Source organism: Danio aesculapii, chromosome 4, assembly GCF_903798145.1.
Source record: "Danio aesculapii chromosome 4, fDanAes4.1, whole genome shotgun sequence".
NCBI classification, from domain to species: Eukaryota; Metazoa; Chordata; class Actinopteri; order Cypriniformes; family Danionidae; genus Danio; species Danio aesculapii.
In genome coordinates this window covers 18,650,548-18,676,042 of record NC_079438.1, presented here as the reverse complement: position 1 = coordinate 18,676,042, position 25,495 = coordinate 18,650,548, and the positions used below count along the sequence as shown (strand labels likewise).

Sequence of the window (25,495 nt, the reverse complement as noted above, 5' to 3'; positions counted from 1 at the left end):
ATGCTATTATTTTAATCAACCTAAACTAACAATCCTTTGTTATCTTAACACCTTTAGTGAATCTAGTTGACTTGACAAAAATATGGTTGTGATAACAAATAAAGGATATAATTTTATACAGAGTAGACAAAAATCAGACAAAACAAAACTAGACAAAACTATAACAAAATTGGACAAAATAAAACTACACAAAACTAAACAAAACTAGACAAAATCAGACAAAAAAGCTAGACAAAAGTAGACAAAATCAGACAAACAAAAGTAGACAAAAAAAGACAAAAACAAAGCTAGACAAACACAGACAAAATCAGACAAAAGTAGACCAAATCGGACAAGACAAAAGTAGACAAAATCAGACAAAACAAAGGAGACAAAATCAGACAAAACAAAACTAAACGAACATAGACAAAATCAGACAAAACAAAAGTAGACGAAGTCAGACAACACAAAACTAGACAAAATCAGACAAACAAAACTAGACAAAACAAAACTAGACAAAATCAGACAAAACTAGACACAAGTAGACAAAATCAGAAAAAAACGAAGTTAGACAAAACTAGACAAAAATCGGAAAAAAAAATACAAAAATCTAAACAAACCTAGAAAAAACAAAACTAGACAAAACTAAACAAAAATAGAAAAAATCAGACAAAACAACAAAAAGAGACAAACTAGACAAGGGTAGATAAAATCAGACAAAACATAAACTAGACAAAAATATGACAAAATCAGACAAAACAAAACTAGACAAACGTAAACAAAATCAGACAAACAAAACTAGACAAAACAATAGTAGACAAAATCAGACAAAAGTAGACAAAATCAGACAAAACGAAATTAGACAAAACTAGAAAATACTCATGACAAAACATGACAAAACTAAAAACTAAACAAGGGTAAATAAAATCAGACCTAAACAAATCTAGACAAAAAAGACAAAATCAGACAAACTAAATCGACAAAAGTAGACAAAATCAGACAAAACGCATCTAGACAAATGAGACAAAACAAAAGTAGACAAAATCTGACAAAACAAAATCAGGACAAAGTAGACAAACTGAGACAAAACAAAAGTAGACAAAACTCTGACAACAAAAAGTAGACAAAATCAGACAAAACGCATCTAGACAAAAGCAGACAAATAAAAAGTAGACAAAATCTGACAAAACAAAACTAGACAAAGGTAGACAAAATCAGACAAAACAAAACTAGACAAAACAAAACTAGACAAATCAGACAAACAAAACTAGACAAAACAAAACTAGACAAAATCAGACAAAAACTAGACACAAGTAGACAAAATCAGAAAAAACGAAGTAGACAAAACTAGACAAAAAATCGGAAAAAAAAATACAAAAATCTAAACAAACCTAGAAAAACCAAAACTAGACAAACTAAACAAAATAGAAAAAATCAGACAAAACAACAAAATGAGAAAAAACTAGACAAGGGTAGATAAATCAGACAAAACAAAACTATACAAAAATAGACAAAATCAGACAAAACACAAACTAGACAAACGTAAACAAAATCAGACAAACAAACTAGACAAAAACAATAGTAGACAAAATCAGACAAAGTAGACAAAATCAGACAAACGAAATTAGACAAAACTAGAAAAATATCTGACAAAACATGACAAAACTAAAACTAAACAAGGGTAAATAAAATCAGACTAAACAAATCTAGACAAAAAAGACAAAATCAGACAAAACTAAATAGACAAAAGTAGACAAAATCAGACAAAACGCATCTAGACAAAAGAGACAAAACAAAGTAGACAAAATCTGACAAAACAAAATCAGACAAAAGTAGAACCAAATGAGACCAAACAAAAGTAGACAAAATCTGACAAAACAAAAGTAGACCAAAATCAGACAAAAGCATCTAGACAAAAGCAGACAATAAAAAGTAGACCAAAATCTGACAAAACAAAACTAGACCAAAGGTAGACAAAATCAGACAAAACAAAACTAAACAAAACATAGACAAAATCAGATAAAACAAAAGTAGACAAAATCTGACAAAACAAAACTAGACAAAAGTAGACAAAATCCGACAAAACTAGACAAAAGTAGACAAAACGAAATTAGACAAAACTAAACAAAAGTAGACAAAATCAGAACAAAACAAATTTAGACAAAAGTAGACAAAATCTGACAAACAACAAGTAGACAAAATCAGACTAACAAAACTAGACAAAATCAGACAAAACAAAAAACTAGACAAAAGTAGACAAAGTCAGAAAAAAGTAGACAAAATCTGACAAAACAAAAGTGGACAAAAGTAGACAAAATCAGACAAAGCGCATCTAGACAAAACAAAACTAGACAAAATTTGACAAAACTAGACAAAAGTAGACAAAATCAGACAAACAAAAGTAGACAAAAATCAGACAAAACGAATAGACAAAACTAAATAAACCTAGACAAAACTAAACAAAACGAGACAAAACTCAACAAACATAGACAAAATCAGACAAAACTAAACAAAACGAGACAAAACTAAACAAAACTAGACAAAAGTAGACAAAATCAGACAAAACAAAACTAGACAAAAGTAGACAAAATCAGACCAAATGCATCTAGACAAAATCAGACAAAACAAAAGTAGACAAAATCTGACAAAACAAAACTAGACAAATGTAGACAAAATCAGACAAACAAAACTAGACAAAACAAAACTAGACAAAAGTAGACCAAATCAGACAAAACGAAATTAGACAAAACTAAACATAACTAGACAAGGGTAGATAAAATCAGACAAAACAAAACTAGACAAACGAAGACAAAATCAGACAAACAAAACTAGACAAAACAAAACTAGACAAAACTAGACAAAATCAGACAAAACGAAATTAGACAAAACTAGAAAAAAACTGACAAAACTAAACAAATCTAGACATAACTTAACAAATCTGGACAAAACTAAACAAACCTAGACAAAACAAAACTAGATAAAACTTAACAAAAATAGACAAAATCAGACAAAACTAAACAAAACGAGACAAAACTAAAAACTAGACAAGGGTAGATAAAATCAGGCTAAACAAAACTAGACAAAAAAAGACAAAATCAGACAAAACAAAATAGACAAAAGTAGACAAAATCAGACAAAACGCATCTAGACAAAATGAGACAAAACAAAAGTAGACAAAATCTGACAAAACAAAACTAGACAAAAGTAGACAAAATGAGACAAAACAAAAGTAGACAAAATCTGACAAAACAAAACTAGACAAAAATAGGCAAAATCTGACAAAACAAAAGTAGACAAAATCAGACAAAACGCATCTAGACAAAAGCAGACAAATAAAAAGTAGACAAAATCTGACAAAACAAAACTAGACAAAGGTAGACAAAATCAGACAAAACAAAACTAAACAAACATAGACAAAATCAGATAAAACAAAAGTAGACAAAATCTGACAAAACAAACTAGACAAAAGTAGACAAAATCAGACAAAACTAGACAAAAGTAGACAAAACGAAATTAGACAAAACTAAACAAAAGTAGACAAAATCAGACAAAACAAAACTAGACAAAAGTAGACAAAATCTGACAAAACAAAAGTAGACAAAATCAGACAAACAAAACTAGACAAAATCAGACAAAACGAAATTAGACAAAACTAAACAAAACTAGACAAAAGTAGACAAAAACAGACAAAACTAGACAAAACTAAACAAATCTAGACAAAACTAAACAAACCTAGACATAAAAAACTAGACAAAACTAAACAAAATTAGACAAAACAAAACTAGACAAAATCAGACAAAACAAAACTTGACAAAAGTAGACAAAATCAGACAAAACAAAACTTGACAAAAGTAGACAAAATCAGAATAAAGTAGACAAAATCAGACAAAACAAAAAACTAGACAAAAGTAGACAAAGTCAGAAAAAAGTAGACAAAATCTGACAAAACAAAAGTGGACAAAAGTAGACAAAATCAGACAAAGCGCATCTAGACAAAACAAAACTAGACAAAATTTGACAAAACTAGACAAAAGTAGACAAAATCAGGCAAACAAAACTAGACAAAAGTAGACAAAAATCAGACAAAACGAATAGACAAAACTAAATAAACCTAGACAAAACTAAACAAAACAAGACAAAACTTAACAAACATAGACAAAATCAGACAAAACTAAACAAAATGAGACAAAACTAAACAAAAGTAGACAAAAGTAGACAAAATCAGACAAAACAAAACTAGACAAAAGTAGACAAAATCAGACAAAATGCATCTAGACAAAATCAGACAAAACAAAAGTAGACAAAATCTGACAAAACAAAACTAGACAAACGTAGACAAAATCAGACAAACAAAACTAGACAAAACAAAACTAGACAAAAGTAAACCAAATCAGACAAAACGAAATTAGACAAAACTAAACAAAACTAGACAAGGGTAGATAAAATCAGACAAAACAAAACTAGACAAACGTAGACAAAATCAGACAAACAAAACTAGACAAAACAAACTAGACAAAAGTAGACAAAATCAGTCAAAACGAAATTAGACAAAACTAGAAAAAAACTGACAAAAACTAGACAAAACTAAACAAATCTAGACATAACTTAACAAATCTGGACAAAACTAAACAAACCTAGACAAAACAAAACTAGACAAAACTAAACAAAAATAGACAAAATCAGACAAAACAAAACTAGACAAAATCAGACAAAACAAAACTTGACAAAAGTAGACAAAATCAGCCAAAACAAAACTGGACAAAAGTAGACAAAATCAGACAAAACAAAAGTAGATAAAAGTAGACAAAAGCAGACAAAAAAAAAAACTAGACAAAAGTAGAACAAAGTCAGAAAAAAGTTGACAAAATCTGACAAAAACAAAAAGTGGACCAAAAGTAGACAAAATCAGACAAAGCGCATCTAGACAAAACAAAACTAGACAAAAGTAGACAAAATCAGACAAACAAAACTAGACAAAGTAGACAAAAATCAGACAAAACGAATAGACAAAAACTAAATAAACGTAGACAAAACTAACTAGAAAAAAATCAACAAAAATAGACAAAATCAGACAAAAACTAAACAAAACGAGACAAACTAACAAAAACTAGACAAAAGTAGACAAAATCAGACAAAACAAAAATAGACAAAAATAGACAAAATCAGACAAAAACGCATCTAGACAAAATCAGACAAAACAAAAGTAGACAAAATCTGACAAAACAAAGTAGACAAAATCAGACAAACAAAAATAGACAAAACAAAACTAGACAAAATTAGACAAAATAAGACAAAACGAAATTAGACAAAACTAGACAAAGTAGACAAATTCAGACAAAACTAAAAAAAACTAGACAAAACTAAACAAAACTAGACAAAAGTAGACAAAATCAGACAAAACAAAACTAGACAAAAGTAGACAAAATCAGACTAAACGAAATTAGACAAAACTAAAAACTAGACAAAACTAAACAAACCTAGACAAAACAAAACTAGACAAAACTAAACCAAAATAGACAAAATCAGACAAAACTAAACAAAGTGAGACAAAACTAAACAAAAATAGACAAAATCAGACAAAAAAAATAGACAAAATCAGACAAAACAAAACTGGACTAAAGTAGACAAAATCAGACAAAATAGACAAAATCAGACAAAACAAAGTAGACAAAATCGGATAAAACTAGACAAAACTAAACAAATCTAGACAAAACTAAACTAACCTAGACAAAACAAAACTAGACAAAACTAAACAAAAATAGACAAAGTCAGACAAAACTCAAAAAAATGAGACAAAACTAAACAAAAAGAGACAAAATCAGACAAAACAAAACTAGACAAAATCAGACTAAACAAAACTTGTCAAAAATAGACAAAATGAGACAAAACAAAAGTAGATAAAAGTAGACAAAATCAGACAAAACAAAACTAGACAAAAATAGACATAATCAGACAAAACGAAACTAGACAAAACTAAACAAAACTAGATAAAATCAGATAAAACTAGACAAAACTAAACAAATCTAGACGAAACTAAACAAATCTAGACAAAACAAACCTAGACAAAACTAAACAAAATAGACAAAATCAGACAAAACTAGACAAAAATAGACAAAATCAGACAAAACAAAATTAGACAAAACTAAACAAAACTAGAAGAGGGTAGATAAAATCAGACAAAACAAAAATAGACAAAATCAGACAAAACAAAACTAGACAAAAGTAGACAAAATGAGACAAAACGCATCTAGACAAAATCTGACAAAACAAAACTAGACAAAAGTAGACAAAATCAGACAAAAGAAAAGTAGCCAAAATCTGACAAAACTAAACAAAAATATACAAAATCAGACAACTCTAAACAAAATGAGACAAAACTAAACAGAACTAGAAAAAAGTAGACAAAATCAGCCAAAACAAAACTGGACAAAAGTAGACAAAATCAGACAAAACAAAAGTAGATAAAAGTAGACAAAAGCAGACAAAACAAAAAACTAGACAAAAGTAGACAAAGTCAGAAAAAAGTTGACAAAATCTGACAAAACTAGACCAAACTTAACAAATCTAGACAAAACTAAACAAACCTAGACATAACAAAACTAGACAAAACTAAACAAAACTAGACAAAATCAGACAAAACAAAACTAGACAAAACTTGACAAAAGTAGACAAAATCAGACAAAACAAAACTGGACAAAAGTAGACAAAATCAGACAAAAGTAGACAAAATCAGACAAAACAAAAGTAGATAAAAGTAGACAAAATCAGACAAAACAAAAGTAGACAAAAGTAGACAAAATCAGAAAAAGTAGACAAAATCTGACAAAACAAAAGTGGACAAAAGTAGACAAAATCAGACAAAGCGCATCTAGACAAAACAAAACTAGACAAAATTTGACAAAACTAGACAAAAGTGGACAAAATCAGACAAACAAAACTAGACAAAAGTAGACAAAAATCAGACAAAACGAATAGACAAAACTAAATAAACCTAGACAAAACTAAACTAGAAAAAAATCAACAAAAATAGACAAAATCAGACAAAACTAAACAAAACGAGACAAAACCAAACAAAACTAGACAAAAGTAGACAAAATCAGACAAAACAAAACTAGACAAAAATAGACAAAATCAGACAAAACGCATCTAGACAAAATCAGACAAAACAAAAGTAGACAAAATCTGACAAAACAAAACTAGACAAAAGTAGACAAAATCAGACAAACAAAACTAGACAAAACAAAACTAGACAAAATTAGACAAAATAAGACAAAACGAAATTAGACAAAACTAGACAAAAGTAGACAAATTCAGACAAAACTAAAAAAAACGAGACAAAACTAAACAAAACTAGACAAAAGTAGACAAAATCAGACAAAACAAAACTAGACAAAATCAGACTAAACGAAATTAGACAAAACTAAAAACTAGACAAAACTAAACAAACCTAGACAAAACAAAACTAGACAAAACTAAACCAAAATAGACAAAATCAGACAAAACTAAACAAAGTGAGACAAAACTAAACAAAAATAGACAAAATCAGACAAAAAAATAGACAAAATCAGACAAAACAAAACTGGACTAAAGTAGACAAAATCAGACAAAAGTAGACAAAATCAGACAAAACAAAAGTAGACAAAATCGGATAAAACTAGACAAAACTAAACAAATCTAGACAAAACTAAATAAACCTAGACAAAAAAACTAGACAAAACTTAACAAAAATAGACAAAATCAGACAAAACTAAACAAAATGAGACAAAACTAGACAAGGGTAGATAAAATCAGACAAAACAAAACACACAAAAGTAGACAAAATCAGACAAAACGCATCTAGACAAAATCAGACAAAACAAAAGTGGACAAAATCTGACAAAACAAAACTAGACAAAAGTAGACAAAATCAGACAAAACTAGACAAAAGAAATTAAATAAAACTAAAGAAAACTAGACAAAATCGGACAAAACTAAACAAATCTAGACATAACTAAACAAACCTAGACAAAACAAAACTAGACAAAATCAGACAAAACTAAACAAAACGAGACAAAACTAACCAAACTAGACAAGGGTAGATAAAATCAGACAAAACAAAACTAGACAAAAGTAGACAAAATCAGACAAAACGCATTTAGACAAAAACTGACAAAACAAAAGTAGACAAAATCTGACAAGACAAAACTAGACAAAAGTAGACAAAATCAGACAAACAAAACTAGACAAAACAAAACTAGACAAAAGTAGACAAAATCAGACAAAAGAAGACAAAATCAGACAAAACGAACTTAGACAAAACTAAACAAAACTAGACAAAAGTAGGTAATTTGGACAAAACTAGACAAAACTAAACAAATCTAGACAAAACTAAACACACCTAGACAAACAAAACTAGACAAAATCAGACAAAACAAAAGTAGACAAAATCTGACAAAACTAGACAAAAGTAGACAAAATCGTACAAACAAAACTAGACAAATCAAAACTAGACAAAAGTAGACAAAATCAGACAAAACAAAACTAGACAAAAGTAGACAAAATCAGACAAAACAAAACTAAACAAAAAAATACAAAATCAGACAAAACTAAACAAAACTAGACAAAATCAGATAAAACAAAACTAGACAAAAGTAGACAAAATCAGACAACAAAAGTAGACAAAATCTGACAAGACAAAACTTGACAAAAGTACACAAAATCTGACAAACAAAACTAGACAAAACAAAACTAGACAAAACTAAACAAAATAGACAAAATCAGACAAAACTAGACAAAAATAGACAAAATCAGACAAAACAAAACTAGACAAAAGTAGACAAAATGAGACAAAACGCATCTAGACAAAATGAGACAAAACAAAAGTAGACAAAATCTGACAAAACAAAACTAGACAAAAGTAGACAAAATCAGACAAAACAAAAGTAGACAAAATCTGACAAAACTAAACAAAAATATACAAAATCAGACAACACTAAACAAAATGAGACAAAACTAAACAAAACTAGACAAAAGTAGACATAATCAGACAAAACAAAACTAGACAAAAATAGACAAAATAAACAAAATCAGACAAAACAAAACTAGACAAAATCAGACAAAACAAAAAACTGGACAAAAGTAGACAAAGTCAGACAAAACAAAAGTAGTCTAAATCAAACAAAAGTTGACAAAAACAGACAAAACAAATCTAGACAAAAGTAGACAAAATCAGACAAAACAAAACTAGACAAAACTAGACAAAATCAGATAAAACTAGCAAAACTAAACAACTGTAGACAAAACTAAACAAACCTAGACAAAACAAAACTAAACAAAAATAGACAAAATCAGACAAAACAAAACTAGACAAAAGTAGACAAAATGAGACAAAACGCATCTAGACAAAATCAGACAAAACAAAAATAGACAAAATCTGACAAAACAAAACTAGACAAAAGTACACAAAATCAGACAAACAAAACTAGACAAAATCAGACAAAAATAGAAAAAGACAAAATCAGACAAAAAGAAATTAGACAAAACTAAACAAAACTAGACAAAATTGGACAAAACTAGACAAAACTAAACAAAACTAGACAAAAGTAGACAAAATCAGACAAAACGCATCTAGACAAAATCAGACAAAACAAAAGTAGACAGAATCTGACAAAACAAAAGTAGACAAAGTACACAAAATCAGACCAAACGCATCTAGACAAAAGTAGACAAAATCAGACAAAACAAAAGTAGACAAATCTGACAAAACAAAACTAGACAAAAGTAGACGAAATCAGACAAAACAAAACTACACAAAAGTAGACAAAATCAGACAAACAAAGCTAGACAAAAGTAGACAAAGTCTGACAAAACAAAACTAGACAAAAGTAGACAAAGTCTGACAAAACAAAACTAGACAAAAATAGACAAAATCTGACAAAACAAAAGTGGACAAAATCTGACAAAACAAAACTAGAAAAAGTAGACAAAATCAGACAAAACAAAACTAGACAAAAGTAGACAAAGTCTGACAAAACAAAACTACCCAAAGGTAGACAAAATCAGACAAACAAAACTAGACAAAAGTAGACAAAGTCTGACAAAACAAAACTAGACAAAAATAGACAAAATCTGACAAAACAAAAGTGGACAAAATCTGACAAAACAAAACTAGAAAAAGTAGACAAAATCAGACAAACAAAACTAGACAAAACAAAACTAGACAAAAGTAGACAAAACTAGACAAAAGTAGGCAAAAAGAAATTAGATAAAACTAAACAAAACTAGACAAAATCGGACAAAACTAAACAAATCTAGACATAACTAACCAAACCTAGACAAAACAAAACTAAAAAAAACTAGACAAAATCAGACAAAACTAAACAAAACGAGACAAAACTAACCAAACTAGACAAAGGTAGATAAAATCAGAAAAAACAAAACTAGACAAAAGTAGACAAAATCAGACAAAACGCATCTAGACAAAAACTGACAAAACAAAAGTAGACAAAATCTGACAAAACAAAACTAGACAAAAGTAGACAAAATCAGACAAACAAACTAGACAAAACAAAACTAGACAAAAGTAGACAAAATCAGACAAAAGTAGACAAAACAAAATTAGACAAAACTAAACAAAACTAGACAAAAGTAGACAAAATCAGACAAAACTAGACAAAACTAAACAAATCTAGACAAAACTAAACACACCTAGACAAAACAAAACTAGACAAAACTAGACAAAACTAGACAAAATCAGATAAAACTAGACAAAACTAAACAACTGTAGACAAAACTAAACAAACCTAGACAAAACAAAACTAAACAAAAATAGACAAAATCAGACAAAACAAAACTAGACAAAAGTAGACAAAATGAGACAAAACGCATCTAGACAAAATCAGACAAAACAAAAATAGACAAAATCTGACAAAACAAAACTAGACAAAAGTACACAAAATCAGACAAACAAAACTAGACAAAATCAGACAAAAATAGAAAAAGACAAAATCAGACAAAAAGAAATTAGACAAAACTAAACAAAACTAGACAAAATTGGACAAAACTAGACAAAACTAAACAAAACTAGACAAAACAAAAGTAGACAGAATCTGACAAAACAAAAGTAGACAAAGTAGACAAAATCAGACCAAATGCATCTAGACAAAAGTAGACAAAATCAGACAAAACAAAAGTAGACAAATCTGACAAAACAAAACTAGACAAAAGTAGACAAAATCAGACAAAACAAAACTAGACAAAAGTAGACAAAGTCTGACAAAACAAAACTAGACAAAAATAGACAAAATCTGACAAAACAAAAGTGGACAAAATCTGACAAAACAAAACTAGAAAAAGTAGACAAAATCAGACAAACAAAACTAGACAAAACAAAACTAGACAAAAGTAGACAAAATCAGACAAAACTAGACAAAAGTAGACAAAAAGAAATTAGATAAAACTAAACAAAACTAGACAAAATCGGACAAAACTAAACAAATCTAGACATAACTAAACAAACCTAGACAAAACAAAACTAAAAAAAACAAGACAAAATCAGACAAAACTAAACAAAACGAGACAAAACTAACCAAACTAGACAAAGGTAGATAAAATCAGAAAAAACAAAACTAGACAAAAGTAGACAAAAACTGACAAAACGAAAGTTGACAAAATCTGACAAAACAAAACTAGACAAAAGTAGACAAAATCAGACAAACAAAACTAGACAAAACAAAACTAGACAAAAGTAGACAAAATCAGACAAAAGTAGACAAAACTAAATTAGACAAAACTAAACAAAACTAGACAAAAGTAGACAAAATCAGACAAAACTAGACAAAACTAAACAAATCTAGACAAAACTAAACACACCTAGACAAAACAAAACTAGATAAAACTATACAAAACTAGACAAAATCAGACAAAACAAAAGTAGACAAAATCTGACAAAACTAGACAAAAGTAGACAAAATCAGACTAACAAAACTAGACAACACAAAGCTAGACAAAAGTAGACAAAATCAGACAAAACTAAACAAACCTAGACAAAACAAAACTAAACAAAAAAATACAAAATCAGACAAAACTAAACAAAACGAGAAAAAACTAAACAAAACTAGACAAAATCAGACAAAACAAAACTAGACAAAAGTAGACAAAATCAGACAAAACAAAAGTAGACAAAATCTGACAAAACAAAACTAGACAAAAGTACACAAAATCAGACAAACAAAACTAGACAAAATCAGACAAAAATAGAAAAAGACAAAATCAGACAAAAAGAAATTAGACAAAACTAAACAAAACTAGACAAAACAAAACTAGACAAAACTAAACAAAACTAGACAAAAGTAGATAAAATCCAAAACACATCTAGACAAAATCAGACAAAACAAAAGTAGACAGAATCTGACAAAACAAAAGTAGACAAAGTAACTAGACAAAACTAAACAAAAATGGACAAAATCAGACAAAACTAAACAAAACGAGACAAAACTAAACAAAACTAGACAAGGGTAGATAAAATCAGACAAAACAAAACTAGACAAAAAAAGACAAAATCAGACAAAACAAAATAGACAAAAGTAGACAAAATCAAACAAAACGCATCTAGACAACATGAGACAAAACAAAAGTAGACAAAATCGGACAAAACAAAAGTATACAAAATCAGACAAAACGCATCTAGACAAAACTAGACAAAACAAAACTAGACAAAACAAAACTAGACAAAAGTAGACAAAATCAGACAAAACTAGACAAAAATAGACAAAAAAAAAGATAAAACTAAACAAAACTAGACAAAATCGGACAAAACTAAACAAATCTAGACCAAATAAACAAACCTAGACAAAACAAAACTCAACAAAACTAGACAAAATCAGACAAAACTAAACAAAACGAGACAAAAATAGACAAAATCGGACAAAACTAGACAAAACTAAATAAATCTAGACAAAACTAAACAAACCTAGACAAAACAAAACTAGACAAAACTATACAAAACTAGACAAAATCAGACAAAACAAAAGTAGACAAAATCAGACAAACAAAACTAGACAAAAGTATACAAAATCAGACAAAACTAAACAAACCTAGACAGAACAAAACTAAACAAAAAAATACAAAATCAGACAAAACTAAACAAAACAAGACAAAACTAAACAAAACTAGACAAAACAAAACTAGACAAAAGTAGACAAAATCAGACAAAACAAAGTAGACAAAATCTGACAAAACAAAACTAGACAAAAGTACACAAAATCAGACAAACAAAACTAGACAAAATCAGACAAAAATAGCAAAAGACAAAATCAGACAAAAAGAAATTAGACAAAACTAAACAAAACTAGACAAAACAAAACTAGACAAAATTGGACAAAACTAGACAAAACAAAACTAGACAAAACTAAACAAAACTAGACAAAAGTAGACAAAATCAGACAAAACGCATCTAGACAAAATCAGACAAAACAAAAGTAGACAGAATCTGACAAAACAAAACTTGACAAAACTAGACAAAACTAGACAAAAGTAGACAAAATCAGACAAAACTAGACAAATCTAGACATAGCTAAACAAACCTAGACAAAACGAAACTAGACAAAACAAAATTAGACAAAACTAAACAAAACTAGACAAAGGTAGATCAAATCAGACAAAACAAAAGTAGACAAAATCTGACAAAACAAAACTACACAAAAGTAGACAAAATCAGACAAACAAAACTAGACAAAACAAAACTAGACAAAAGTAGACAAAATCAGACAAAACTTGACAAAAGTAGATAAAATCAGACAAAAAGAAATTAGACAAAACTAAACAAATGTAGACAAATTTGGACAAAACTAAACAAACCTAGACAAAACAAAACTAGACAAAACTAAACAAAAATAGACAAAATGAGACAAAACAAAATGAGACAAAACTAGACAAAAGTAGACAAAATCAGACAAAACACATCTAGACAAAATCTGACGAAACAAAACTAGACAAAAGTAGATAAAATCTGACAAAACAAAACTAGAAAAAGTAGATAAAATCTGACAAAACAAAACTAGACAAAAGTAGATAAAATCTGACTAAACAAAACTAGACAAAAGTAGACAAAATCAGACAAACAAAACTAGACAAAACAAAACTAGACAAAAGTAGACAAAATCAGACAAAACTAGACAAAAGTAGACAAAACGAAATTAGACAAAACTAAACAAAACTAGACAAAATCAGACAAAACAAAACTAGACAAAAGTAGACAAAATCAGACAAAACAAAAGTAGACAAAATCAGACAAACAAAACTAGACAAAACAAAACTAGACAAAAGTAGACAAAATCAGACAAAACTAGACAAAAGTAGACAAAACGAAATTAGACAAAACTAAACAAAACTAGACAAAATCAGACAAAACAAAACTAGACAAAAGTAGACAAAATCAGACTAAACAAAAGTAGACAAAAGTAGACAAAATCAGACAAACAAAACTAGACAAAACAAAACTAGACAAAAGTAGACAAAATCAGACAAAACTAGACAAGTAGACAAAATCAGACAAAACGAAATTAGACAAAACTAAACAAAAATAGACAAAATCAGACAACACTAAACAAAACGAGACAAAACTAAAACTAGACAAAAGTAGACAAAATCAGACAAAACAAAACTAGAAAAAAGTAGACAAAATCAGACAAAATGCATCAAGACAAAATAAAAGTAAACAAAGTATGACAAAACAAAACTAGACAAAAGTAGACAAAATCAGACAAACAAAACTAGACAAAACAAAACTAGACAAAATCAGACAAAAGTAGACAAAATCAGACAAAACTAAGCAAATCTAGACAAAACTAAACAAACCTAGACAAAAGTAGACAAAATCAGACAAAACTAGACAAAATCAGACAAAACAAAAGTAGACAAAAGTAGGAGTATTGTCTATAAGATATTTTTGATTCTGTCAATTAATTATTTTTTAGATCACTATAGTATTAGATGTTTTTTTGAAGACCTGTGATTTTTCTTAAAGTATAATGATTATAATATGAACATGTAAAATTATTATATAATAATCAATTCAGTAAACATTATATATCACATTATAAATATATTAAATTAAAATGCTGATGAAACAGGGGACGCAGTGGCACAGTAGGTAGTGCTGTCACCTCACAGCAAGAAGTTCGCTGGGTTGCTGGTTTGAGCCTTGGTTTGGTCAGTTGGTGTTTCTGTGTGAAGCTTGCATGTTCTCCCTGCGTTTGCGTGGGTTTTCTCCGGGTGCTTTGGTTTCCCCCAGACATGTGGTACAGGTGAATTAGGTAGGCTAAATTGTCTGTTGTGTGTGTGTGTGAGAGAGAGACAGAGAGAACTGTGTGTGAGAGTGTAGGGAGAGAGTGAACATTTAGGTGTGTGCGTGCGTGTGTGGGGGGGGGGGGGGGGGGGGGGGGAGGGGATGAGAAAAAGAGAGACTATGCATGTGATGTGAACATGCTGAATTATCTCATGAGTAAAGGGATTTTCTGGTAAAAGGGTCTGACGATTTGAGTTCTTGTACTATAGAAACTACTGACATCCATCATATATCTACAAAAAACAAACAATCAAATATCAATTTCTTACAATTGTGCTAATGCTGGTACACAAGTATTTGCCATTTAAAGAGCCCATATTATGGATTTTTGAAAATGCCCTTCCATGTAGTGTGTAACACAGCTCTAAGTGAAGTGAAATATCCAGCTAAGGCTTAAATCTGTAAGTGTACAGTGTTTAAAACTATTGATTCATCTATAAAAGAGTCGACTCCTAGTGCTTCAAACGAGTCGTCTTGATAACGAGTCATTAGGTGTTTCGCGATGACGCAGCTACGAAACACAAGTAGTTGGGCGCGCAAACCCGGGAGATTTGAAACCTGCGGCCCCGCCCACTAACAGAAAAAAAAGGTCTCACACACACACAGAGACACACACAGACACCGGTCGAATGAAGTCACGCTGTGCAGATGGATATTATGGACGGTCTAATCAAAGATGAAACATCAGCAATATAGCCCAGCCTTGAGCAGTTCTGAGTGCTTCTGAAAACTATATGCTTTCAAAGAAGACTTGTTCAGTTTGTTAAAGGAAGGATCAGTATAGACTGTCAGAACATGGATCAGTGCATCATGGATCAGTTTCTACCCCCATTTCACAAGTGTAAGTAAGTGCGATTAAAATTATTGCCTCGTTTACTCTAGCTTGCAAATTATGTATTTAGTTGTGTTTTGTTACTTGTAACTGCGTGTGCTGTATCAGGTTAACTCTTTATATTCTCATATCGCGTGTAAAGTCACGTTGAAAACGCGACGCGTGCCGCTTTGATTACGGATCGTCAGCTGTTTACACACATGCAACGGACAAGTTTCAAAATATTTCAGCTCAACATTATTGTCTCCTCGTGTATGTAACGCACGGGTATTCGCGGATATAACTGAGCGCCGCTCCTCTATGGACGCGCCGGCCCTGTGTGTGTCTGTGTCTCCTCGTGTGTGTAACGCACGGGTATTCGCGGATATAACTGAGCGCCGCTCCTCTATGGACGCGCCGGCCCTGTGTGTGTGTGTGTGTGTGTGTCTGTGTCTCCTCGTGTGTGTAACGCACGGGTATTCGCGGATTTAACTGAGCGCCGCTCCTCTATGGACGCGCCGGCCCTGTGTGTGTGTGTGTGTGTGTCTGTGTCTCCTCGTGTGTGTAACGCACGGGTATTCGCGGATATAACTGAGCGCCGCTCCTCTATGGACGCGCCGGCCCTGTGTGTGTGTGTGTGTCTGTGTCTCCTCGTGTGTGTAACGCACGGGTATTCGCGGATATAACTGAGCGCTGCGCCCTCTCTATTCAGCCGGTCCTCTATGGACGCGCAGGCCCTGTGTGTGTGTGTGTGTGTGTGTGTGTGTGTGTGTGTGTGTGCGTGTGTGTGTGTGAAAAGAGCAAGAAGACTGTGACCTCCTCGCCAGTTCTTGGACTTTTTGCTCAATAAAATAGTTAGTCGTCAGTATTTTCTAGTCCATCGTCTGTGTTTACATTCACCCACTGGCAGGCAAAATCCACTATGAAGCGTGTATGCACTGTGACTACTTTTATATTGTAGATTAGCAGCTGGGTATTTCACTCTCGCGCTGAAGCCTTGTCCGTGTCGACCAATCGCAGCAGGCTGTCATCGGTCCAATCAGCGCAGATTAGCTTCGCGCTGAGGAGGGGTTTGGGAACAAATGAATCACTGAACGATTCATATGGGAGTCGCTGGGATAATTAGGTAAAAATAAATGCAGATTATAAGACCATCAAAGTGTTTTTTGACCTTGCATGCATATTAGACTGTTGTTGGAGACCCTTACAACCTAAATATGACCCTATTTCATGTATAATATGGGCTCTTTAAAGCTGTTATAATCTGTCAGATCTGTAGTTCAAGCGCAAGAGAAAAACAGTATTGTAAGCCATGTTTCTTTTCGTTCTGCTTAATCACGTGCCCCAAAAAAGGATATTTAAAATAAACAAAACAATATGATGTCTTTTGACTGCATTCTTTAATAACTACATTACACAATACTTGTACTTTTACTTTCAGTACTTGAGTAGTACATTTTGAAATAAACTACTCGCAATACTTAAGTACAAAACATTTTGAATACTTTAGTACTTCAAGAGCACTTCAACTTCTACTCAAGTCACTTTTTGCTAGAGTGCCTGTACTTTTACTTAAGTCTGGGTCTCTAGTACTTTATACATCTCTGCTAAATTGTTGCTAGTTGGTTGCTAAGGTGTTGCTAGTTGGTTGCTTAGGTATTGCTAGGCAGTTGCTAAGGTGTTGCCAAGCAGTTGCTAACCTGTTGCTAGGTGGTTCCTAAGGTGTTGCTAGAGTAGGCTGAAAGAGTAGGGCTGGAGTTTTCGTTTGAATGTGGAGCTGGAGGCCAAGGGAGGGGGGTGGGATTGCTTTTTTGGGCAATGGCTAGAGGTTCGATAGCCAGAGCGAACAAGGGAGGTGAGAGTGGGCATCCTTGCCTTGTTCCTCTCCCAAGAGGGAAGTATTTTGAATAGTAATTGTTTGTGCGTACGCAGGCTAAAGGGGAAGTATACAAAAGCTTTATCCAAGATATAAAATAATCATCTATTCCAAATTTTTTAAGAGTATAAAATAAAAAAATATCCCACTCAACTCTGTCAAAAGCCTTTTCAGCGTCCATGTATATAATTAACTCTGGAGTCTTTTTATGTGGGCTGGTGTAAAGAATGTTGAAGAGACGTCTGAGGTTATGAAAAGACTGCCTATTTTTAATGAAACCAGCTTGATCTGGGGAGATTATAGCCAGTAGTAGTGGTTCCAAGCGACATGCTAGTATCTTAGCAAATACTTTTCCATCTGCACACAGTAGAGAAATGGGACGATAATTATTACACTGAAGGGGGTCCTTATCTTTTTTATGGATTAAAGAGATAGAGGCTAGGTGTAGAGTTTGAGGAAGTATACCAGATTTGTAAGATTCATTAAACATGTTCAGAATAAGGGGTGATAGTTTCTAAAGAGGTGATGTTCTAAAAAAAATTCCGCTGGAAACCCATCAGGACCTGGGCACTTTCCACTTTGCAAAAGGCTCAGCTTTGTCTTAACTTCATCGAGAGTGATGGGATCATCCAATTTTAAGGCCAAATCAGAATCGATAAGGGGAATATCAAGATTATTGAAAAAACTATCAAGGTGTGATTCTTCGTTAAGGCTTTCTGAGGTGTACAAGGAGTTGTAGAAATTTCTAAATTGGTTGTTAATGAGAAGTGGGTCAATTGTGGGTCCGGAGAAGTTAAATAGTTTAGGGCAGAGGACTGACGTAGCTGGTGTGCTAATAGTTTACTAGGTTTGTCACCAAATTCATAGTAATTATATCGGCTTTTATGAAGCGCTTCAGTGGCCTCATTCATTGTCAGCAGGTCAAATTCAGTTTTTGTTGTAAGTAGTTTCTTAGACAAATCTAGAGTAGGTGAGGTTTCCATTCTGGATTGAAGCTCCGCTAGATATTTAAATTAAAGAAGACTTCTGTTCAGATACCTTTTTCCTCTGATGTGCTGAATAAGATAGGATTTCTCCCCTCAGAAAGGCTTTACAAGCTTCCCATATAATACCAGCTGAAGTGCTAGGGGTGACATTTGTCAGCACTTGTAAGATGAGTTTCTTGGATAAAAGCTTTTTTAGGTTTAGCTGCTTCAAATGGTTGAGAACTTTATCACGTTTTATAGGTGAGTTAAGCCCTTTGACATTCCAGCTGGAGAATGTAAATACACCAGTAGGTGTGCCACTGAACACAGAAGACATTAAATACTATTTGTCACAAAAAATTTATCTGGCTCCCGCAGAAGAGAAAAAAAAAAACAAACAAAAAAAACACCTACCCTCGCCCTCCTAACCCACACACATAACTCCAACAAACGATGTAGGCAAGAACATCTACATCATACATATCTCCAACCAAAAACAGTTGCAAGCTTCCTTGTTCCTTTATACAATCCCTCCCCATGTTTTACTACACAACCTCATAGTTGTATTTATATCATCACTACATACAACAAACAAAAAAATAAATAAATGGAATAAACATTATTTGAACTATGACTTATCCGTAAGCTGGTAACAAACATTGTATACAGTTTAACAAGGCTTTATCTGCAGAACACGATGATATATCATCATCCATGAAAAAGAAAAATAGGCGAGAAGAACGAGTCACCATTGTCATCAAAAAGCAATAACAGAATTGTCCGGAAAAAATAAATCACAGTGCATCATGACATACAAACGTCTGTTATTGTAAATCGAATAGTCACCCAGTAGTAACTCCTTGAAGTGGCATGAGTTTTACAAGAAAAAAAAAATGCTCCAAGCAGTTTATAACTAGAGATGTGTTTATATCATATAATAGTCCAAAGCAAAGAAGTGAACTACTATGCGTCTAAGTTCCGAATGTAGTTGTTGGTTTCATTAGCTGTTAGCAACCATAGTTTCTCACCGTTCGGTAGAGTGATGCGTAGTTTAGCTGGACAGAGAAGAGCAGGTCTGAGTCCGAACTTGTAGAGCGCCGTCATGGCATCTTTAAATTAACTGTGCAGCTTTAAGACATCTGGGCTGTAATCTTCAAAGATCCGAATCTTGTGATTACGAAAGGTCAAAATCCCTTTTTTTGTCCGAGACTCACAAACTACGAAATTCTTCACCTGGTAAGGATGAAACCGCAGAACCACAGGATGCAGTCTCTTTCCTGGGGCAGGTTTGGGAGCAGGGATTCGGTGCGCTCTGTCCAGTTCAGGCGGTGATGCGAAAATGTGATCTCCAAAATGCTTGCTGAGATTTTTGGCTAAGAAGTTAGTTGGTCATGGTCCCTCAATTGACACAGGGAGCCCCACAATGCGAATATTCTGCCGCCAGCTGCGCCCCTCTAGGTCTGAAATTTTAGACCGCAGCCACTCGTTTTCTTTTGTGAGGCCGGAGCACGTGGCCTTTAGGTGTTCAAGGTGCTGGGTCACCTCCGTGAGTCCCAATTCGAGGCAACTGATGCGCTGGTCGTGAGCCGTGACTGTGGAGTTAATATTGTCCAACTAAGTGTCCAAGCTTTCAAAAGAGGCTTTAAAATCCGCGGCAAGAGAGGCTCTGAGCTCTCGTGCAGGGCGCTGATTTCAGCTAGCGTAACACTAGAGCTAGGCGAGGATGACGCTTCACAGTCTTTTTCCACCTGTTTGCCCTTTCCTTTCGACATGTTAAGTGAGAATATAATACTACGCACTCTAAGAAAGAAAAGTAAATAGATTAAGGTTCCCAAAAAGTTCTAAAACAGCAAAGTTTGTAAAGAAGAAATGAAAAGTTAAAGGGAGCTGGTCGCACTCACGGCTATACCAAAGGCGACATAACCGGAAGTCCTCAGGTGTGATTCTAAGATCTAGTAATAAGAGCTAAAATTCATTTGGGACGGTTGTCAACTCATTTTGCACAAGCACCAGAATTGAGAACTACTGCTCTGAGGTACTCAAAATAACAAACTATCATACTCAACATGAATTGCCTTTCTAAAGTTACTTCTCTACTTCAGTATATCCCTGTAAATATTTCTCTACAATATTTAAAACAGTTTGATCATTTAGTCAATTAATTTCTCTGGAACAATAAGCACCATAGGTTGCATAGGAGTACATCGCAACAACCAGTTGATAATAAAAAGAGTTGGGGCTTCCTGAGCACTTATTACATTAATACGCCTTCAGTCTGAGACATCTCACGCACTGGTCCATCCCTCCTGAGAGAGCTCAGTCTTGGTTTATGGTTGAACAAGCCATCCTATTTCCCCTTCCACCACTGCAATGTCAATCCGTCCATCTATTTATTCATTTTATTTTATAAATGTGTTATTTTTGAAGCTGATCTCAGAAATATAATAATTTTTACTGACAGAATTTTAGGTGCAGGCTAGGGCTGTCTCTGCCATTTCCAAATAACATTGTCCTTTTGACATTTTACAAAAAGTGTTATGACCGGCTTGTTTGAGTTGCAACATAAAAGAGAGATGAGCCAACAAAATAGCCTAAATGCAAATTATTTATTCTAAAATGTAACTCAGAACAATCAATCAAAGCAACCAACAAATGTCTAGAGGTAATAATGAAGATAAAGAACTTAAGATACAATCACAACAACATGATATGTAAGTAAGTAATGCAAAACAAAACCATAAGGTTAAAGAGTCAATGAGATAGCAGGTCTTGACATGAGGACTCCTGAGAAGCCACAGCGTCCTGGGGTAGCTAGCACAACAACTTTTATATACCCATTGATGAGTAATGCAGGCATCCAATCAGGATTTACCACATACTCCAATCTGGAGTCTTGGGATCATCACAGTGTATTAATATTGTAAAACTTAATACCTGTCGCTCTGCCTAAATCATAAAATATTCATAAATTTTGTATTCTACTCAAAAAAGTAAATGTAGTAAACTAGAAAGAATCTTGAACCTAAAAATAAAGAAACTTTACAAATAAAAGATGCAACACAGGGCAATTAAATGGGCTTTCTAAACTTGAGGCCCTGGTATACTGCAAACTAACCATCCTGGAGCTCCACCTTCTTTGATGTGCGGTGTCTTCCCAGTGATTTGTTTCTCACTCTAGGAGTCAGAACAACACTAGCTACATGAATACACTGGAGAGTAGAGTACAGATGTATCCACACTGTGGTGCTGTTTGCCAGATGTTTATGAAACTGTTCTTCTCTCAGCCGCCATCATTGTGTTTATGGTAAACGCAAGGAGCGCAACAAATTTACAACCCCACCTACTGCAGTGTAGGACTGCTGGAAAACAGTATACCGTCACTCAGCCTTTTCTAACATTATTCAGACATGAAACATCCTGTGAACATGAGAAAGTGTTTTGCTGCATTCATGTCATGTGTGCAACTTTTTGTCCATGTGTTTCTTAAGCTGCGCCGAATGAGCGAAACTCTGTAGACACTGATCAGATCTGTACAGTTTCTCTCCAGTATAAATCCTCTTTTGTGTTTTCAGATGTGTTAACTGAATAAACCTCTTGTCAAAGTGTACTGTCTCTCCAGTGTGAGTTGTCTGGTGCAGTTTCAATTTTGGAGCTCATATATTCACACCAGTGTGAATCTTTCTGTGTTTATTAAGGTTTGCTGATCGGTTGAAACTCTTCCCACACTGAGTGCATGTGAATGGTTTCTCTCCAGTGTGGATCCTCATGTGTTGATCAAGGGATGATGATTGGCTGAAACTTTTTCCACAATGAGTGCATGTGAATGGTTTCTCTCCAGTGTGGATCATCATGTGTTGATTAAGGTGTGCTGATTGGCTGAAACTCCTCCCACACTGAGTGCAAGTGAATGGTTTCTCTCCCGTGTGGATCCTTATGTGTTGATTAAGGTGTGAAGAGCAGTGAAAACTTTTCCCACACTGAGTGCATGTGAACGGTTTCTCTCCAGTGTGGGTCTTCGAGTGTTTATTAAGGTCTGATGATTGGCTGAAACTCCTCCCACACTGAGTGCAAGTGAATGGTTTCTCTCCAGTGTGGATCCTCATGTGTAGATTAAGGTGTGAAGAGCAGTGAAATTTTTTTCCACACTGAGTGCATGTGAATGGTTTCTCTCCAGTGTGGCTCATCATGTGTGGATTAAGGGATGATGATTGGCTGAAACTCTTCCCACACTGAGTGCAAGTGAATGGTTTCTCTCCAGTGTGGATCCTCATGTGTTTATTAAGGTCTGATGATTGGATGAAACTTCTCCCACACTGAGTGCAAGTGAATGGTTTCTCTCCAGTGTGGCTCATCATGTGTAGATTAAGGGATGATGATTGGCTGAAACTCTTCCCACACTGAGTGCAAGTGAATGGTTTCTCTCCAGTGTGGATCCTCATGTGTTGATTAAGGGATGATAATTGGCTGAAACTTTTTCCACAATGAGTGCATGTGAATGGTTTCTCTCCAGTGTGGATCATCATGTGAATTTTAAGACTGCCTTTTCTTCCAAAACTCTTTCCACACTGAGTGCAGGTGCAGGTGAAACGATTCTTGTCCTTCCTTTTCAAAATACTATCAGTCTGTAAATGAGTTTTTTCCTCAATTTTGACATGATGTTCCTCCTCTTTACTCCCCTCATTCTCTTCAATTAGGTCTGAAATAAGTAAATAAAACATAAGTTTTCATTAAGTCTTATAAACTCATCAAAAGCTGAAAAGTGAAAAGACACTGGAAACATTGGCTACACACATTGTAATTTTGATGCACATTAAATGCAAAATAAATCAGATCATATTTTGTTTAGTCCATTAACGTGTACACATTTAAGCAGATTCAATTCATCTTTCAAGAGTTCACACTTAGCTCATGATTGATTATAAGCAAGTTTGGCATGCTGTCTCTGGAGAGAGCCCTGAGCTCAAAAGGTCCTTGAGCCCTGGACTCCCTCCCATTTGCAGAGCTCTGAGCTCAGGTTGGTCTCGAGAACTCCCCCGTTTTTGATAAGAGCTGATGACGGAAAATTATTGTTATGAAGATATATGCTGCTGGATGGAAGTTTGACTGTAGTGCTAAATTTAGATTGATCAATTAACTTGTAGTTCATGTTTTTGTAATGTGGGAGGAAACCGGAAAACCCAGGGGAAACCCACACAAACACGGGAAGAACATGCCAACTTCGCACAGAAACGACAGCCGCCCTGTTAAAGGACTAGAGCCGGTGACGTTCTTGCTGTGAGGCAACAGTGTTAATCACTGGGCCACTGTGCCACCCTATGAAGAGAAAGGTGGAGGAGTAGGGTTGGAAAGGGGGATTCTTCAAATCGAAGACGACTATAGTGAGAAACCTTGGCTCTTTATATTGGGTTAGGAATCGTCTGATTGGCGGATCATACGTAGCTAATGCAGAACCAGCCATGTTCAATCTTAAGCACGTGATCCTCTCAAAATTAGTTTATAAATAAACTTCACTTCAAGAGTTCACACTTAGCTGATGATTGATTATAAGCAAGTTTGGCACGCTGTCCCGGGAGAGAGCCCTGAGCTTAAAAGGTCCTTGAGCCCTGGGATCCCTCCTGTTTGCAGGGCGACAGGGGAGCTCTGAGCTCAGGTAGGTCTCGAGAACTCCCCAAAATGCTCTGCACGGGACAGCAACTGCGTATTTTAAGAACCCCCTAAAAGGCAATGAAGATCAACGCAATACCTGGCTGCTGGTATAAAAAGGTGTTAAAATGGTACTTGAATAGCTTGTAGGATCAAAAACGGGGCCGGTGCGGGTATAAATGGAGAGATAAGAGTTGCTACCCGAGTGGTGTACTGACTGACGGAATATGTACAACTATATGTGCTCCCGGGGCAGTGTTAATTGCATGGACCGGGCTGGAGAGTGAGGTAAATGTAATGACTTGAAGCATGTAGGCGTGAGCTCTGTTAGAGAGGCTTACTATGGCAGTGGTGAAATGTAGCTATAAAGTTCAGCAGAGTGTCTCTGCTGCTGCACATGTGCGGTGAGTGTTATTATCATGGAATTATTGAAGGGTAACTATGCATGCACAGAGGCATTTAAACTACTGTGGCAGAGCAGAGTAGAGTATCAGTGAAAATTAAAAATTTGGAAGTGTATCAGAGGTCAGGCAGAGCGTCACTGCTGCGGCAGTGGTGCAGAGGGGAATGAAGCTCAGTGGAGCGCCTCTGCTGCAGAGGTGCAATGGAAGTCAATATTGGAAGGGAAATTTGCCTCCGCAGAGACGTTTTAACTGCTTTGGCAGTGCTGGGGAGTGTATCAGTAGTGAATGGCTAAATGGAAGTGTATATGAGCTCAACAGAGCATCACTGCTGCAGCAGTGGTGTAGAGGGGAATGAAGTTCAGCGGAGCGTCTCTGCGATTGCAGAGATGAAATGGAAGTCAGTATTGGAAGGAAAGTACACCTCTGGAGAGACGTTTTAACTGCTGTGGAAGTGCTGGGGAGTGTGTCAGTAGTAAATGACTAAATGGAAGT

At 33.9% G+C, this 25,495-nt stretch overlaps 1 protein-coding gene across 1 annotated transcript in view; it reads right to left on the bottom strand.

Moving 5' to 3' along the window:
* The window catches only part of LOC130222020 (gastrula zinc finger protein XlCGF57.1-like), a 752,525-nt gene that overhangs the window by 322,583 nt on the left and 404,447 nt on the right, over positions 1-25,495 (bottom strand). Inside the window, exon 3 of the mRNA XM_056454623.1 lies at positions 22,624-23,496. Within this exon, the coding sequence (XP_056310598.1) occupies positions 22,624-23,496 (873 nt within the window). The remainder of the gene's footprint in view (positions 1-22,623; positions 23,497-25,495) is intronic.